Source organism: Lytechinus pictus, chromosome 14 (genome assembly GCF_037042905.1).
Source record: "Lytechinus pictus isolate F3 Inbred chromosome 14, Lp3.0, whole genome shotgun sequence".
NCBI lineage: Eukaryota > Metazoa > Echinodermata > Echinoidea > Temnopleuroida > Toxopneustidae > Lytechinus > Lytechinus pictus.
The window spans coordinates 11229205-11246427 of record NC_087258.1 but is presented as its reverse complement, the minus strand read 5'-3'; the positions used below and the strand labels follow the sequence as shown (position 1 = coordinate 11246427).

The window sequence follows — 17223 nt, the reverse complement described above, 5'->3', positions numbered from 1 at the left end:
TGAGATGGGATTATGCAATCTTCCTGGTTTATTACACATGTCCTTCACTGGCATCTTTAAGTGATTGGCTCAATCACATAGAAGCAACAGGAAGTTAACATTAGAATTTTAAATGACTGGAACAATCACACAGCTTCATACAGATCCCCTGTTGATGCCCCGGTTAGCGGGAGATAATCTGAACACAATGAGTATCTGTGTGTGACTTATATTCAGAACAAATTGATGTGAGGTGCTATAGCCTCTCTGTGATTGAACCAATCTCTTAAATATTGACATGTGCTTAGTAAAGATTATTGAGGCTAGCCTGGGTAAAAATATTGTTCATCTTGACTAATTTGAATTTGGACAGAGCCCTTGTAAAATTTCATCGGTTTCTTTTGGAACTGGGTTTATATTGTCCTTTCTAAAGCCAACATTTTCCACATCTTGACTGTATAGTTTGGACCAAATCCTGTTTATTCGCCTCTCAAATGCATCCAAGATCCCAGGCGTTATGTCTGCATAGTGGAAAGCACTATTGCTGCAAAGTTGAATGACTTTCTTTCTCATCTCATATGCATTGTGGGACCAAACTTTTCTGATATCCAGCTATGCTTCTTTTTCACTAACCTTTTGGATCAGAATCAGAGTAAAGAAAGAAAGATATTTGATCCCTTTTTACAGATTATGATTGAATTATTTCAATCAAACTCTGACAAGTAAGCATTTTGAGGTATGATCAACACTTTAGGGTTGTTTCTTACCATTTCCTATCGAAATTAGATTTCTGTACCAGAACTGAACCTTAGCTTTAAGAAATAGTGTTAAACACTTTAATTCTAAACTGAAAGGAAATTTTTTTCATTGAATGCATTATCAAGAATTACAAATAGTATCTATACTTGAGTATAATTATTTGGAGCATCAAAGTGACTCCCATTGGGCGCAACAAAGTCTGACGTCTTACATGAGTTAGTAAAATGAATGAATTATTTTTTCTGTACAGTTGCCAAAATGGGAATCATACATTTGATTATGCCTTATCTAACCAGGAGGAATGTGCCTTCTGATTTTATCTTGCCAATATTAATTTCTAAAAAGATTTCATTTAATATCAAATATTTATTTGAATATTATATATTGGCATAAAATGTAGGATAGATTATGTAAAACCAAGGAATGTATATTTGAAAATATATCTGTTTATAAGGAAATAGTGTGGTGTAGATCTTAAAAGTCCATCTATATTTTAATCTTTTTCAGAATCATTTTGCTGCATTTTTATTGTGGGTTATGTGCTATTAATATATGATGTACTAGTAAATAAAATTTATATCATCCTATATACAGTGGTGCTCAAAAGTTAGTGAACCCCACCAGAAAATGAATATATTTAAAGTGTTCAAGTTCTGCCATGTTTTAGATATTTAATTGAGAAGTCAGGTGATAAAATATTACATTTAGTAAAGTTTGTATCTCTGGGCTTGCCGAACATTGTAGTGTTGTTGTTTATGTTCAAAACTCAGCATAAAGGAGTGCATTATCTGGTGGGGTTCACTAGCTTTTGAGTACAACTGTATTATTGAACATTTTATGGCCTTTATCTTTAATAATCTTAATCCTTGATATAATACATGTATTTTCGAACTACTGGATTTTTAAAACTAAAATTGTATGGTTGACATGTTAAGAATGCATTTTATAATAACATTTGTATTTCTTTCAAGAAGCATAATGAGTGATATGAAATTATTCAATAATTGAGGAAGATGATTTTGCATAGATATTTAATTAATGTCAAAGTTTCCAGTATTGAGGGAGTCCGTCAATATTCTCTGGCTTGTTGAAAAATCATAGCAATAATTTTCACTTTGTAATAAAAAACATCATTTGCAATTCTTTTTGTAGTGGAGAATAACTTCACTTTTTTCAAATTTCGTATTTTGATGTAAATATTAAGTGTACATTTTAACTACTGCTCTTGGTCGATATGTAGTTTGGCTTTCAATGTGTAAATCCGTCATAAAGTTGTGCATATTTTAATGAACATTTTTTAATGACACAGTCTTCAGGTTGTCTTACTTTTTACTGTGTATATTCTGATATTTTCAATAATTACCTATGACTCCATGTGGTTAATCATATTGGAACGACGGTGTAATGAAATGGATCTGAATAACTTGGATTTAAAGAAATTCAGTACTATTGTGAATTTATACCTATGCTTTTGGAATGCATCTTGAATTTTGAATTGTGCTTCTTAAAGACTATCCAACAGGTTCTCATTAAATGCAACTACAATTTTGAATATAGCTGCACCTTAAATGTCATTTTGTAAATATGTTGGTATACAACTCTTTTACAGATATATTTTTTCATCAAATCATGAACAAAATAAAATTTCACATCACAAAACGGTCAGAGGTTCTTGTAAGAAATGGCATAAAGTTTGATTTAATGTCAAAGTTTAGCACAAAGGTTAGGAATGATTATTTGAAGCTTTATTTGATCAGCTTCAAATCCTCAAATTGGCAACAGTGGTATTTTACTGTAATTGCTGCATTTTGTTTACAAAAAAGGTTAAGTACTTGAAAAAAAAATTGATAAGGAACATTCCTTTGAAAATGTTTTTTTTTTAATTTGCAATATAAAACGGATAACGGTTCTGTCACATTGCTATTCAAAGCATTTCAGTTGATAGTGATTCGGAATTACATTGGAACTGATGAACTGTTTGTATACTTTTTATACACTCTTTTTCTTGTGTGATTTCAGTGTTTGGCAGCCAAATTCTGTTTTAGAATAGGCAATCAAAGGTTTGGCTGTATCCCAAACTTCATCACATTCACATTATTTTTAAATTTATTTATGCTGCCCATGTCATTTCATTGTTCAAGAATTACTCATTGAATCTGGAATTATAACTTATATATATCTACATCTCATTCTTTTTCAATGTATGAAATGCATTTTCATGGGAATTGTTGTCAGCATACATGTATGTAAAGGTCAGGGGAGCATTTCATGAAAGGACTTGTCAGACGTTTTATCTGAGAAGTCCTGTTTTTTCTGACAGTTACCATAAGACCTGTGCTTCTCAGCCAATTAAATTAAAGAAAAGATCTGACAACTTGGTGGACAAAAATATTGATGAAAAACTTCCAAGGTCTGTTGATATTGATCATTTAAGAGTTATTCATAGGGAACTTGAAATGATGAAATATAATATTTCTACTTCTCATTTTTCTAAAATGTATGAAATGTGTCTTCGTGGAAATGATTGCGTGTGTTACAATGCTGGATTGTGAAAGAAATAGTATATTTATTTTTTTCAAGTGGTTCTTTGAAGGCAACATAATTATGTAAGTACAGGTGAATATGTCTAAGTCAAATCTCTTTGACTTCAGAAATCTGTTTGACTAAGGTGAAATTCAATTCAACTAAGATGAAATTTGACTCTGAAGAGGTCATTAATGTTTTGCACAATCTGGTCAGAATAGGGTGGTTTTTTAATGTAATCTATAGAATTATTATTATGCATACATGATTGTATTGCATTATGGGATACTTCTTCACAAATAAGAATAACAGACTGGTACTATGATATGTTGAAAGTACTATGAAATGTTTACCTCAATCAAAAATATGTATTCTGCCAAGGCTTTGTTAATTCTAATCTGGCATTTATAAGTGACTATGTTTAAAGAAATGCTTCTGAACTTATTTACAATTTTAGAAGAAAATCATGTTGGTATATACAGTTTAGGCCAGAAGTTTACATACACCCAGGAAATTCAAAGTAAAGCAGACACTTGCCAAACATCATAAAATTTACTGTATCTTATAAAATATTTGTGCTATCATGACAAATTTGATATCAAACAAATGAGTATGTCATGCCCCTTCATCACATTGTTTTGTCACCAGGAGCTGAAAAATATTTAGGTGTCATTTTTTCCCCAAAAATCTTAATATTTTAGACGAATTAAAAATAAAAACTTGACAAAAACATTTCATATTTTTGCTAGTTACTTCTCAACACAAACATTTCAGAGTACACTTTTTTGTTCAGTGGTGATATATCATGATATAAAATGTAATATAAATCATAGATTTGACATTTATATATTTTTATGAAATGATGTTTGAAAATATAATAACTAACAATAGAATACATTTGGCACGAATATTACTTTTTTTCTTCAAAGAAAATTCCACCTGAAATATACTTTAATGCTAATGCCACCCCAATCATGTGAAAGAACTTAATTCCCCTTTTTCGTCTGATACCAAATTTGTCATGGTAGTATATATATTTCTGAAGATATAGTCAATTTTACGACATTTGGCAAGCAAACAAATTTTACTGAATTCCATGGGTGTATGTTAACTTTTGGCCTCAATTGTATCTGTTTTGTGTATGTCAACTCGGTCTAAGGCCTAATACCCATTGATCTGTTTGAATGGATAAACTTAGATCAATGGACCACATTATCATTTGAGGAATTTAAAATTCCTATAGACAGTGGCAACTTTACCATGCAATTATGTAATCAAAATCCTTATAGATGAACTTAGATAAATCAACCAAATTTTCATTTGAAGAAAAATAGGAAATTCAGTATAACAGGTGGCAATTTGACCATGCAATTATTGAGACAAAAGGTATTGTCAGTTTTTTTACCAAGTGGTGATTGACCAATTTGGTAGTTGATTAACTGAATAGTAGACCAATGGGCTAAATCATATTGGTATTAGACGACTTTGTTCCTAGACCAACTGGTAATAGACCAAATGGCTTTATCCTGATATCACATTGGTTGCTAGTGCAATCAACGAGTCTTAGGGTTTTTTTTAGGTGGGATCTCTTTTTAGGACTATGAATACTTTGGCTATACAGTGCGTATCAGAAAAAGTTTACACTTTGAAAAAGCCCTGGGAATTAAAAAATATACAACATGTGGGTATTTTTTTCACATGTATTCTTGGGTTTGGGTCTCATCTATCCAATGAAATTAAAAGTTTTGACAGAATGTTACACTTGAGTGAGCACTGTTCATTTTTGTAAAATTAGCAGAAATTTGTTTGCGCAGAAATGCTCGTTTTCACGCTGTGTCAAGGGGAAAGGGCGAAATCAAACTTACCCTGCGAAACATTTCTCATACATTCCCCTCGCACTTTTAGTCAATTGAAATAAAATGGATACATTCAAACATTTTGTAACAATTTTGCCACCAAAATTGAAATTTCAACACTTAGTCAGCACAACCTTTACCCTTTTTGTGCCAGCTGGATCTGAGGACATAACTGAATCTGAACAAAACTTTATATCAGACATCTCCATCATTTTTCATTAAGTTTTTATCATTTAAAGTGGGTTTACATTTCATTTTTTATTTAATACTTGTCTCTCCAGACTTCTTAGTTGGCAATGATAAAAAAAAATCAAGCCTAAGCCATTTCATGTAAATCACAGCTCAGTGTAAAGTTAATATCGTCACAATGGCCTCGGTGTGTGTGTGGGGCGCAATGCACTATTCGAAGTGTTTTGGGCAAGAAAACAAATGTAAAAAGGTAAAAGATATCTTCACATTAATTTTACTAGCTAAATTCCACGTGTTCTTCATGATTAAAGTCTACTCTTATTTGCATAACTATTTCAACATTCTGCGCAAATCATTTTTCACTAACTTTTCAAAAGTAAGTGGTGCTCACTCAAGCGGAAATATTTTTCGACAGTTATATCGTCATTGGCTTAAATGGATCTGTACCGATGTTAAAATGTGGAAAAATTTTCAAGATATTACAAATGTATAATCATACAGGATTTTTTCTAAGTGTAAACTTTTTTTGATACGCACTGTAGAGTGTTAAACTCGACTTAGAACAAGAACCCTTAATCACCAAGCATTAGATTTGATTTTGAGTTCTATTTGCTCAAAGAGAATCATAATTTGTGTGTGAATATCTTTTCCAGATAGTGATACTCGTTCTTTCTTATCAGTGTATTTACACTTATCTGTGTATGATCATTTTGTATAATGCATTCTTTTGAGGTTCAGAATCTTTGTGCTTTAGAAATCTTCCTTTGCAAAAGGAAAATGTTTTTATATTTTTTATTTGTTTTATCAATAATTGATGTGAAGTCATTATATTCATGTATATTTGATAATGTGTAATGAAAAAGTATTATATTCTCATATTTTTAAGAGAATTGCCCAAATAAAAGAGAGGAGAAAGAGATGGAGGTTGGGAGAGAGTAGAAGAAGAGAGAGAGATCATTAACAGTGAATCAATTTCAATAACAATAAAATATGAATTTTCTTCTCAGAACACGATCGTGTGAACTTTTTTTATATTTCATTCCCGCTATAAATGGATGAGGATGAAAAAATAGAAAGGTAAAACGTTAAAAGAGGGGGACGGGGCATGAACAGTCCACCCCCCATTTCCCTGAAATATATCAAGAATTAAAAGAGAGGTACAATGGATTGAAATCAAACTCGAATTGCGATTGATCTAAAATTTGATATCTCTTGAATATACAAATTTAAATAAATCGCAACTCAGTAAAAAAAAAAAAAAAAGTTGCAACAGAAGATGTGGAAGGGAAGTGATGAAAAATAGAAAGACTGAGACAATAGATCATCAGTTGCCCTTCAAACTCTAAAGAATGGTTATAAATTGATAAGTTAAAATGAGAAGATGGGGAACGCAAAATCGAGAGGGATAGCGAGATTTCAAACAATATTGAAAGAGATGACAGAGAAAGGAAAAGATGCCAAGATGTTTTAGAGGAAACGGGAAGAAACAGAAAAAAGAAATTTTGTAATAAATGGGATAAATGGTGTCAATGTTAATTACACAAATACACAAGTTCTGACAAAGCGCATTGAGCCGTATAAACAAGCTTTGAAATGTATGTGGAGTATTTATTTTGCCTTGTTTGCACATCTACTTTTGTGAAGCAGATGTACTACATGATAACGTCATTGTATATGCCAGCAAAAATCCCACGGTAAATGGAAGATGGACTATTTCAGCTTAAGTATTCTACGCATTGCACTTATTCAGAATAAAATCCACATATAGCGATAGTAATATTGGGATAAAGTGAGGGGAAGAAATGAAAGTAAAGGTAAGTGAAAGAGAGAGAGAGGGGAGGGGGGGCATGGAGAGACAGATAGCGATAGGGGTTGGTAATGCAAAATTTAATGCGAATTCTGAGCTACTATGCCAACTTGAAAATCAGACTGAGCATTCGTGCTTGATAAAATCAAAGTCAGCTGGGTGCAACTGATATGTCTAGTCACATTTTTGACATATAGTCAGAAATAACTCTGTTCTAGTAAAATACGACTGGAAAATAATCAAATATGACTAGAATAACAGTTGCACCCAGCTGACCCTATTAACTAGTCATTATTGATTGATTTATTTTCACAGTGTACTATATACACTTCTTCACGTACTCATTAAATTCTATGTAAAACGAAATCAACTAAGCAATTAATGGTACCAATCTGACATGAAAATAGAAACGAGGAATATAAAATACATTCTACTGCTTTTGGTTAATATTCATTCCCAGTTGACCAAATTCATCAAAATGGCGTATATAATGAATTGTACATATTAAAACATGTTTAAATTTAACACAATTTATGGTATAAAACAAGAGTGTCTATTATCATCTCTCTTTTATGATCCTGACATTGATAACAAACAATCACAGGCAATGTTGGAATAGGCAACAATGGTTTAATATGATACAACTGGTGGGTGTTTCATAAAGCTGTTCGTAAGATAAGAGCGACTTTAAGAACGACTGGTGATCCTTTCTTGTGGTAAATGGTATATTGAATTGACGATTGTTTAGCGCGTAAGAAGGGTTCACCAGTCGTTCTTAAAGTCGCTCTTAACTTACGAACAGCTTTATGAAACGGCCCCCTGGTTACTCATAATCATTCTTTTAAACAGGAGTATGGATGAAAATATGTTTTAAAGGAAAATATAGATTCAAAACATTATGAATGTACGCATTTGCATAATCATGGGCATTTTTATCTGCATTTACACTAAAGTTGGCCAACCAATGTTAAAGTAATTCTTAATCGTATATGATTTTCAGAAATCATATGCAATTCGGATTTATTTCTGAAATTTTCTTTCCTCCAGGTGTTTTAGAGGTATTTCATCGATATTTAAAAGTGAATACCAATAATACCAATAAGAAACAATCCTTATTAACGAAATATATATATCCTTTTTCAACTTTTGGTCCCACATTGGGTTACAGTCTTGTATAAAATGATGAAAATATCTTAACACTTTTCATTGATAAGACGGATGTTACATACATGACACAACTGTAATGATCATTGAAACAACCAGGCATTCTCAGAAATAATCAGAAACTCAATATTTCGTCATCTCTCGTCAAATCTCGTCACTTCTCGTCAACAACCGGCAAAGCTCGTTTCTGACGACGTCATCAGACTATCGCCGGCCCAGTATGCGTTGTTATCGGCGCTCGATCGTCGTGAACCGCGATCCGAGGTCTCGAAGTCCCTTGTTATCGGTATCGATTCCGTAACAGCACCATTCGGTTGTACGTCTACGTGTCTTGATATCCGATGTTTGTAATTGTCGGATTCGTGACTGTGCCTGACACCATAGATGAAATAGACCACTAGTCCTGTGGTAACAAAAATGATGCAAAATAGAGCTTTAGGAGACATAATACGTCGGAAATAAGTCAATTAAAACGTCATTTACTTTAAAAGCTTCAATTGCAACAATAATAGGCAACGAAAAATATTAAGCCGATTGGATGACGAATTAAAAAAAAAAATCCTCCAGCATAGTAAATACTAAGAAGTTTAGAAATGTTCAGACCTGAATCACTACAAACATTTAACCAACCAATCAATCAATCAACCAACCATCCAATCAATTAAATCAATCAACTAGCCAATGAATCAATCAACCAATCAATCAATCAATCAATCAATCAATCAACCAATAAATCAATAATCAATCAACCAATCAATCAACCAACAATCAATCAATCAATCAACCTACCAATTAATCAATCATTCGATCAATCAATCAATCAATCAATCAATCAACCGATCAATCAATCAATCAACCAATAAATCAATAATCAATCAACCAATCAATCAACCAACAATCAATCAATCAATCAACCTACCAATTAATCAATCGATCAATCAATCAATCAACCGATCAATCAATCAATCAATCAATCAAGTTATCAAGCCATTCGTAGAATAATCTTTCGCACCTATGTCATCTACATTTACTAATAGTAGACTTATCACTTACCAATGGCTGTCCAGATACCAAATTCCATGAAAGCAATGGCGCTGAACTGAACCATTAAGAAAACATTCGCAAGGAGACTAACAAGGGGGAAATATGGCATTAGAGGTACCTGTAATATGAAAAAAATATACATTCATTTATATACCATCATGCTAAAGGCCCCGCACACATCGCAACTGATATAACCGATTTTGGAAGAAGCGATGTTTGCATATCTCGTAAAAAAACAAATATAACAATCTTATTTCAGAATAACTATGAGAATACGAATCCTTAAATATATACTTTCAAGCCTTTAATTCGCAGTAATTTTACAATTAAACAAGTAGAGCGCCTCTGGCAGTCTCGCCTGCATTACGCGATTCAATATAGCAGCATTGCTGACTTTGAAAACTACTATAAAATGATTATTCACAAAAAGCACCATTCATATAATGATACAATGCTACGTTCATTTACCCTAAATGACATTTGACCTTGATCATGAGACCTAAGACTTGTCAGTGATACTTGATTACCCCTATGTCCACATTTCATAAACTATATCCATAAACTTTGAAAGTTATGACAGCAATTTAATAATTACCTCTTACAGAAATGTTCAGTGATACTTGATTACTCTTATGTCCAAGTTTTATTAACTAGATCCATACACTTTCAGATTGTATACCCCCAACATGGCCAAAGTTCATTGACCTTAAATGACCTTTGACCTTGATCATGTGACCTAAAACTCGCACAGGATGTTCGATGATACTTGATTACTCTTATGTCCAAGTTTTTGTATCATGTTGTCATTACGATTCTGAATTGATGAGTAAAGAAACGTAGTTGGAATATGTAAAAGAAATGAAATCGATTGGAAATTGTTGCTTACCTTGAAAGGCACATTTTCCCCATACTGAGGCAGCCTGACTAAGGGTATGCAGGCGATGACTGCCAGGAGAAGAAACGCGATGAGGACGCAGATGTATGGCACACTCCCCGAACTGATCTCCTCTAAAAAATAGGACAGGAGCACCATAGCGCCGCAGGAGAACCCAACAAAACCGATTATGGATAGAGCGACAGTTGGACCAGGGTTGGCGGCACCCATCCTCTTCAAACTGCTGTCCTGGTAACACCTTTTCGGATGCGGTTTCCCGTTTGTGCTGAGCAAAGGTGTGGTCTCGGCGCTGTTGCGATGGTGACGATGATGGTTGTGACCTTTCCCGTTGGGGGTGCCGCCATTCGGTGCACTTCCATTCTGAATGTTGCCGTTTGGGACGTGACTGACTTCCGTTACGTGAGTGTTGCTACCACCTAAGGAAGCATAGCCACTAACATCTTGGTCGGGACGGTACCGCAGCATGATCGACGAGGCGATTACGATGATGAACTCTATGAAGGCAACAAGAGACAGGAACTGGATCAAGGAGACGAAGTCGATGAAGATGGTGATGACGACGGACAAGCTTCCACCGAAGAGGGTCGAAGTTACGGGTGTCTTTGACACCGGATGAGTGTAGCCTAGGAACTTTGGTAGGAGCCCATCGCGGGCAAGAGCGTAGATGCATCGAGCGACACAGAAGACGCAGTTGATGATGCATCCAGTCATGCTGCAAAGTGCTCCTACCGCAACAACATACTGCATCCAGTTTGCCCCTACCGCTCCGAAGGCAGATACGAAGGGAGATTCGACGTTGATATCTGTATACGGTACCATTGCTGTCAGGGAAAAGAGAACACCTGAGTAGCACAGTATGGATACCAGGAAACCTATGATGACACCGATGGGAAGTCCTCGACTTGGATCCTTGGCCTCCTCGGCGCTGAATGCAACCGCTTCGAAACCGCAATAGCCGGTAAAACAAGCCGCAGCACCTGTCAAGATGCCGTTGAAACCAAACGGGAAGTACCCATCAGGATGGGTGAGATTATCAAAGTCGGCGTAGACGAATCCTGTGACGAGCACGAGTGCGACGGTGATGACATTGATGGTGACGAAGAAACCATTGGCGCGGGCGGAGATAGACGTCCCAACCGCGACTAGGATGCACACCAGAAATGCGATTCCTGCAGCCAAGAAGTCCGGGTAGTTCCCCAGCAGAGGCGAGTCCCAAGGTTCTCCATCGAGGATTACCTCGACTGTCCAGTTTCCCACCACGCCATTGATGACATTGTCGAAGTAAGCACTCCAGCCTCGCGAGACTAGCGCCACCGACATGACTCTGAGAATGATGGCATTCCACCCGATCATGAAGGCGAAGATCTCGCCGAAGCTGACGTAGGCGTAGAGGTAGGAGGCACCCGTCTCCGGAAGGCGTGTAGCACATTCCATGTAGCACATTGCTGCCATCAGGGCTACGAGACCAGATATCAAGAATGAGACGGTGCCTGCAGGCCCGGCCATTTCACCAGCAATCTAGAGGCAAAGATAATGTTGATATGATTAATGTAGATCAATATTTTTTGATAACGCTAATGATGATATTGTTCTCTTTTTTTACCAGAGGAAAGAAGCTATAAAGGATGACGAAATTTAAAAACATTAGGCTATCAAACTCATCGCGGCACGAAAACACGCTTGTCTTTACAATTTTAGAAGTCTAAGTTCCTATTGTGTATTGTATTCTTTTAGAAAATTTCATCATAGTCGTGAGATAGATTGTAAATTAAAAGGAAAAAACTGAAATGTATGATGCATTTAGTGATGGAATTAATGGTTTTGTCTGAGTTAAAAAAAAAAATTAAAGTACATTGTTTCAGATATAGTTAAAGTTTTTTTTAAATGTGATTCCCCTTTTCAGATGCCCTTGAATTTCGTGTCATCCGCATCAATCGTCGTCACTTGGATTTCCGCCACGGGCATGGAGATATTACACCCGTAGATGTTTTTAACAACAAATACCCATCCAATGCATATTTGGAAAATAGTTAACTTAAAAAAACCCAACAAAACAAATATACATTTGAAGGCCTATGTATTAAATTGAAGAGTAGAAAACAAATTCAATAAAACTCACATATATCTTCATTATGTGTGCAGGTGTGTGTGTTTGTTTTTTGTTTGTTTCGAATCTTGTTGCGTTATTTACCTCTCCGGTCAATACATAAACACCGGATCCCAGCATGCAACCGATAGCAATGAGCGATAGATCGGCCGTGGAGAGACATCGATCGAGAGGTGTCGAACTGAGATCGTATTCAACTTTCTTCTGACGGCAGACGGTACGACCGAGCTGACGAAGTGACGAGCATGACGCCATTGTTGCCGATTTAGAAGCTATTATCTGCATTAAGGGAAAAATTAAAATATTGTATTATTGCGAACTTTGGATTTTGACATTTTGTGGTCATAGTATCTGAACATAAAATAGATTGAAAAGAAATATAATGATGGAGAAATGTGATGTTCATATGAGATAATGATAACAATTTAGAATATCACACAAAAATAAGGAAAATGATATGAATATCCAAACGTAATTGAAGATAGTTTCTGGATTTAAGATGAATCAATTGTTGTATATTTCCATCACTTCACATAATAGGATAACGACATTAAAGTGTCGAATAACGAAAGTCACATTGCAAGCTTGTTTGACAGTTTAGTAAAAAAAAAATAGAGCAAAATGTAAAACCAATTTAATCTGCGAATGCAACGTAAGAAAATGACATTTGAAATTGATTTGTTAAACATGAGTCAAATTTTGAGTTTTTAAATTAATCTTGGCCAGAAGGTTTCGGCCATTCAAGTTTATAAAGAGTATTAATTTACTAAAATAGAAAATACAGGAAACCTGTTTCCGAGATCGCGTCTAGAAACGAATGATATTCTCCCTATGAAACCTGTTTCTATGTCACAAGTTAACGACATTATTTTCTTTGCAAATTTTCTGTACACATTTTGAAAGATAAAATCTGATAAAGGAGTTGTTATGGTTCTAATTTTAGATCAGCAAATACTCTAAGCATAAACATCCAAGTTGAAAGAGTTATTTAAAGAAGCGCAACTCTTTTGGCCACGTGCCAACGTTTACATAACTTAAAACTATAATGTAATTAGTTAATTAGTCAAGTTTGTATTTCAACTTTATCATCATGAATTAAAAATAAATTTTATATACACAGCACGTTTTACGAGATATGAGCTTGTTTTAAACAGATTAATCGATAACTATTATTGTTGTTACGATAACGAATAAAATCACGAGATTTTCTTCCATTTAGCATGTTAAGAATCCAAACACACTTATCAAAGTAATGACACCATATTACAATACCCTACACATTAAGAAATTAAGAACTCAGTTTAGATGTGTAATCTTGCAACCTAGGTTGCCGAAAAGGTGCACAAATTCACCATTTTATTATCATTTGCATCCTAAAAGGTGCAGCTTTTCACCATAAGGTGCATAAAACTTGACGTTAAGAAAAGTTTTGATTTGCACCTTTATTACATGGTTTATCTCTACACCCTATATTAGGGTGCTTAATGTCACTGACTACACCCTTAAAGGTAACTACACTCGTCAGCACCACTTGGGCTGCTGCTATATTGTACTAACCCCTATGTAGGGTTCAAATTTGAACCCCTATTTTTCAGAGTGTAGTTGTAATAGCACACCGATATGCCCTATAAATAAACTGTTAATTGGACTGAATAAGGTTTCTCTTACATTTATGCGTTTTGTTGTGGCCTTACGGGGTATTGTCTTCCAGGGGGCAAGAAATAGAAACTTCAATTAATGCAAACAAATTTGTACACGCGAGACCGTATCAGAAATTGAAATAGATGATCTTGTGCCCATTTGTGGGAATTTTTAAGAAAATGTTTGATATATACTTTTGGTTCAAATTCAAGTACACATTTATTTTGTTTAGCATCATTAACACCGAGTGATTAATAATATTGTGCAAAGTATAATGAAAGCAGAGTATCCTGACTGGAAAGCTTTCCACACTGTCTGAAGCGTGCGGTCACGTTACCAATTGGCCACGTTATCAAATGGCAACAAATTGTTACATATCATACAAAAACAATTATTTTGTAACGGTTGTTATGATAATTACAATAGAGGAGGAATGATTTTACATGCAAATGTATCCAAAATAAAACCATGTTAATATGCATGTACCGTAGTTGCTTTTTCCTTAAATGTAAGAAAAATATGGTTACAAACATAACTGAATTTTGTTCTCTGTTATGGTCGCAGCTTTATGAAAAATATTACCCCTTTGATAACAAAATTGATAAAATGTGCTTCCAAATGTGACAAAAAAATCCTATTATAATTATTGCATTTGGTTTAAAAGGGAATGATAAACCAACACTTCTTTAATTTCGCATTTAGGTGACAAATGCAACCAAAGAACCTTCCAGTAGTCGCATGATTCAAATTACTATTCTTCCGATCCCAAATCACAGACACAATCTCTCATTTGTTTTAAAATCTTTGACCCGGACGATAAGTTTTCTGGCAAGATTTTGCTTGAGAATTCGAGCACAGACAAAAACATTTATATCAACGAGTCCCTGTATAGACTCCGTGTTCATGTTACATGGGTGTTAAAGTGAGCAGTATCGGTTGGATCTGGTACCCTCTGGTACTCTGGTAGTAATAATATATTCACACCTAAAAAGTTCAAGTTTGCACCCTAAATGCAACACTGTAAATGAAAATCCATATTTTATTGTTCGAAATAGACATGAAATAAAATACTCCGAAAATTTGCTTTGCCCCAAATGATCCTGGGCCCGGCAGCCGCTGTGCAGCGCCAGATCGACGAAGCTCTATCCCTTTAATCGTTGAACGCCAAACAGGGTAGCAGCAACTCCCATCTTTTAACGTCTTTTGGTCTGACGCGGCCGGGGTTTGAACCCCTGACCTCCCGGTTGTGAGACGGACGCTCTACCAACTGAGCCAACACACCGGTACTGGTAGCATCATCACTCTTAAAACTGAAATGTTAAATCAACATTAAATAGGTTGTAGGAGTGACAACCTTTTCTTTATGTTGCATGAACCATTTAAAATGATCCAACACTTAACTTGTTGGATTCAGCTTTATGCAATGTAGTTTGTCGCTCCTCCAACCTCTCAATTGCTAATTTAACATTTCAGTTTTTAGAGCGATAATGCTACCATAGTGTTGCATTTAGGGTGCAAACTTGAACTTTTTAGATGTGAATATATTATTAGTTTTTGTTCTTTTTTTATATGTACGTCCAAAAAGATTAAGTAAAAATTCCTGAAAACATAACTTTGCACCTTCTACAGTACATACACTTTGCACCTTCCCTACACGACACAACTCTGCAACCAATACGAGCTCCCATTGTTTCTATAAATTTTTTCTTCTATGGTATTCAGGATTGCTAGCAAGGTTGCCATATGGTTTTATGTTAAGTTTAGGGTAGGGTGTTGTGCTAGACCAAGGGTTGAAGTTGGATTTGATATCGGAGCAATTGCCACCTGAGCATGTGTCGTGGGATCATTGTGACCCCGCCCCTCTCGTAATTTCTCTCTCTTCTGCATCGTTCTCTCTTCCCTGTTCACTCTTCCACCCCTTCCCATCCTTCTACTCATATACACATGTGCGCTCTCTCCCAATACTGCCCTTTCTATTCTCTCTTCTTCCTCCTCGTCATTCTTCTCTTCTCCTCCTCCTTCTTCTTTTCCTTCTCTCACCCTCCTCCTCCTTCTTCTTCTTATTTTTTTTTGTTCTTTATATCTTCTACTACTACTTCTTCCCCTCCTTCTTTTCCTCATCCTTCCATCTTCCTTCCCCTCCTTCGTTTTTTCCTTCTTCTTCTTCTTCTTTTCCCTCTTCTTCTTCTACGACTACTACTACTACTACTACTACTACTACTACTACTACTACTACTACTACTACTACTACTACTACTACTACTACTACTACTACTACTACTACTACTTCTACTTCTACTACTACTACTACTACTACTACTACTATCTACTACTACTTCTATACTACTACTACTACTACTACTTCTACTACTACTACTACTACTACTACTACTACTACTACTACTACTACTACGACTACTACTACTACTATTACTACTACTACTATTACTACTACTACTATTACTACTATACTTCTTCTTCTTCTCTTTTTCTTTCTTCTTTACCTTCTTTCTCCTCCTCCTTAATTTCATACTTGTTCTTCATCTTTCTCCTCTACCGTTTTTTTGTATAAATTATCTTCTTACATTATATAATTTAAAGAAGGTTGACTTCTTACAATTTTTACGATCATATTTATTAAAGATGAACATAATATTTTCGGTTCGGTAGTCGTTTTACACTCGTGCAACACCAAAAAGATGAACGTCAGGACTTACCTAGTATCCCGCCTAGTATTGAATATCCGTCTAAATGAAGACAGTTCCTTCGTTACCCAAATATCGACTTCTTGTTCGATTTCTGATCAATGTAAGCACCAAGTTTTCATCTTCTTATAGATCCGTTTCAGATGAAGATTATTCACATAAACCCAATTAATGAAAATTGCATGGAATTGCAATGCCACACGCCCTTCCCTTCTATTGATGTGATTCTAACAGAATGAAACTCAACGCAAAATGTTAGTCGATTATTTTCCAGTTATCTATCGTGTCATGACCTTCAACACCTTGAAATCACACGCGAAGATATAGTAGTATCCAAGCCCCGCCCATCTTGATCGGGAGCAACCAGTCAGCATTCTCAAGACATGATGTATTTTGACCTGGGGTCATGATTTCGACCAATCCAACCGATGTATTTTCCAGCTAGAGCTGGATACCCAACTTTGTCAGATTGGTTGCCTGCAGTTTGGTGAATATAATTCGTCACCATCCTGAAGCAATAATATGAGTCGATAAGATTAGGATACGATGTACTA

At 35.2% G+C, this 17223-nt stretch overlaps 1 protein-coding gene across 3 annotated transcripts; it reads right to left on the bottom strand.

The window, feature by feature from the left end:
• Positions 1-6893: 6893 nt before the first annotated feature.
• LOC129276254 (cationic amino acid transporter 3-like) lies at positions 6894-16959 on the bottom strand. 3 transcript variants are annotated; one of them, XR_010295683.1, is made up of 6 exons: positions 16682-16959; positions 12408-12602; positions 10208-11734; positions 9331-9439; positions 7930-8680; positions 7539-7757 (listed from the first exon to the last, which is right to left on the bottom strand). XR_010295683.1 is itself a non-coding variant. In XM_064109409.1 (5 exons), the coding sequence occupies exons 2-5, from the start codon at positions 12576-12578 to the stop codon at positions 8442-8444; spliced, it is 2046 nt and encodes a 681-aa protein (XP_063965479.1). In that variant the 5' UTR covers positions 12579-12602; positions 16682-16959; the 3' UTR covers positions 6894-8441. The 3 variants fall into 3 exon arrangements, 2 of the variants coding, with proteins under 2 accessions (XP_063965479.1, XP_063965480.1); XM_064109409.1 differs by having other exon boundaries at positions 6894-8680; XM_064109410.1 differs by having other exon boundaries at positions 6894-8680; positions 16694-16775.
• Positions 16960-17223: the final 264 nt, after the last annotated feature.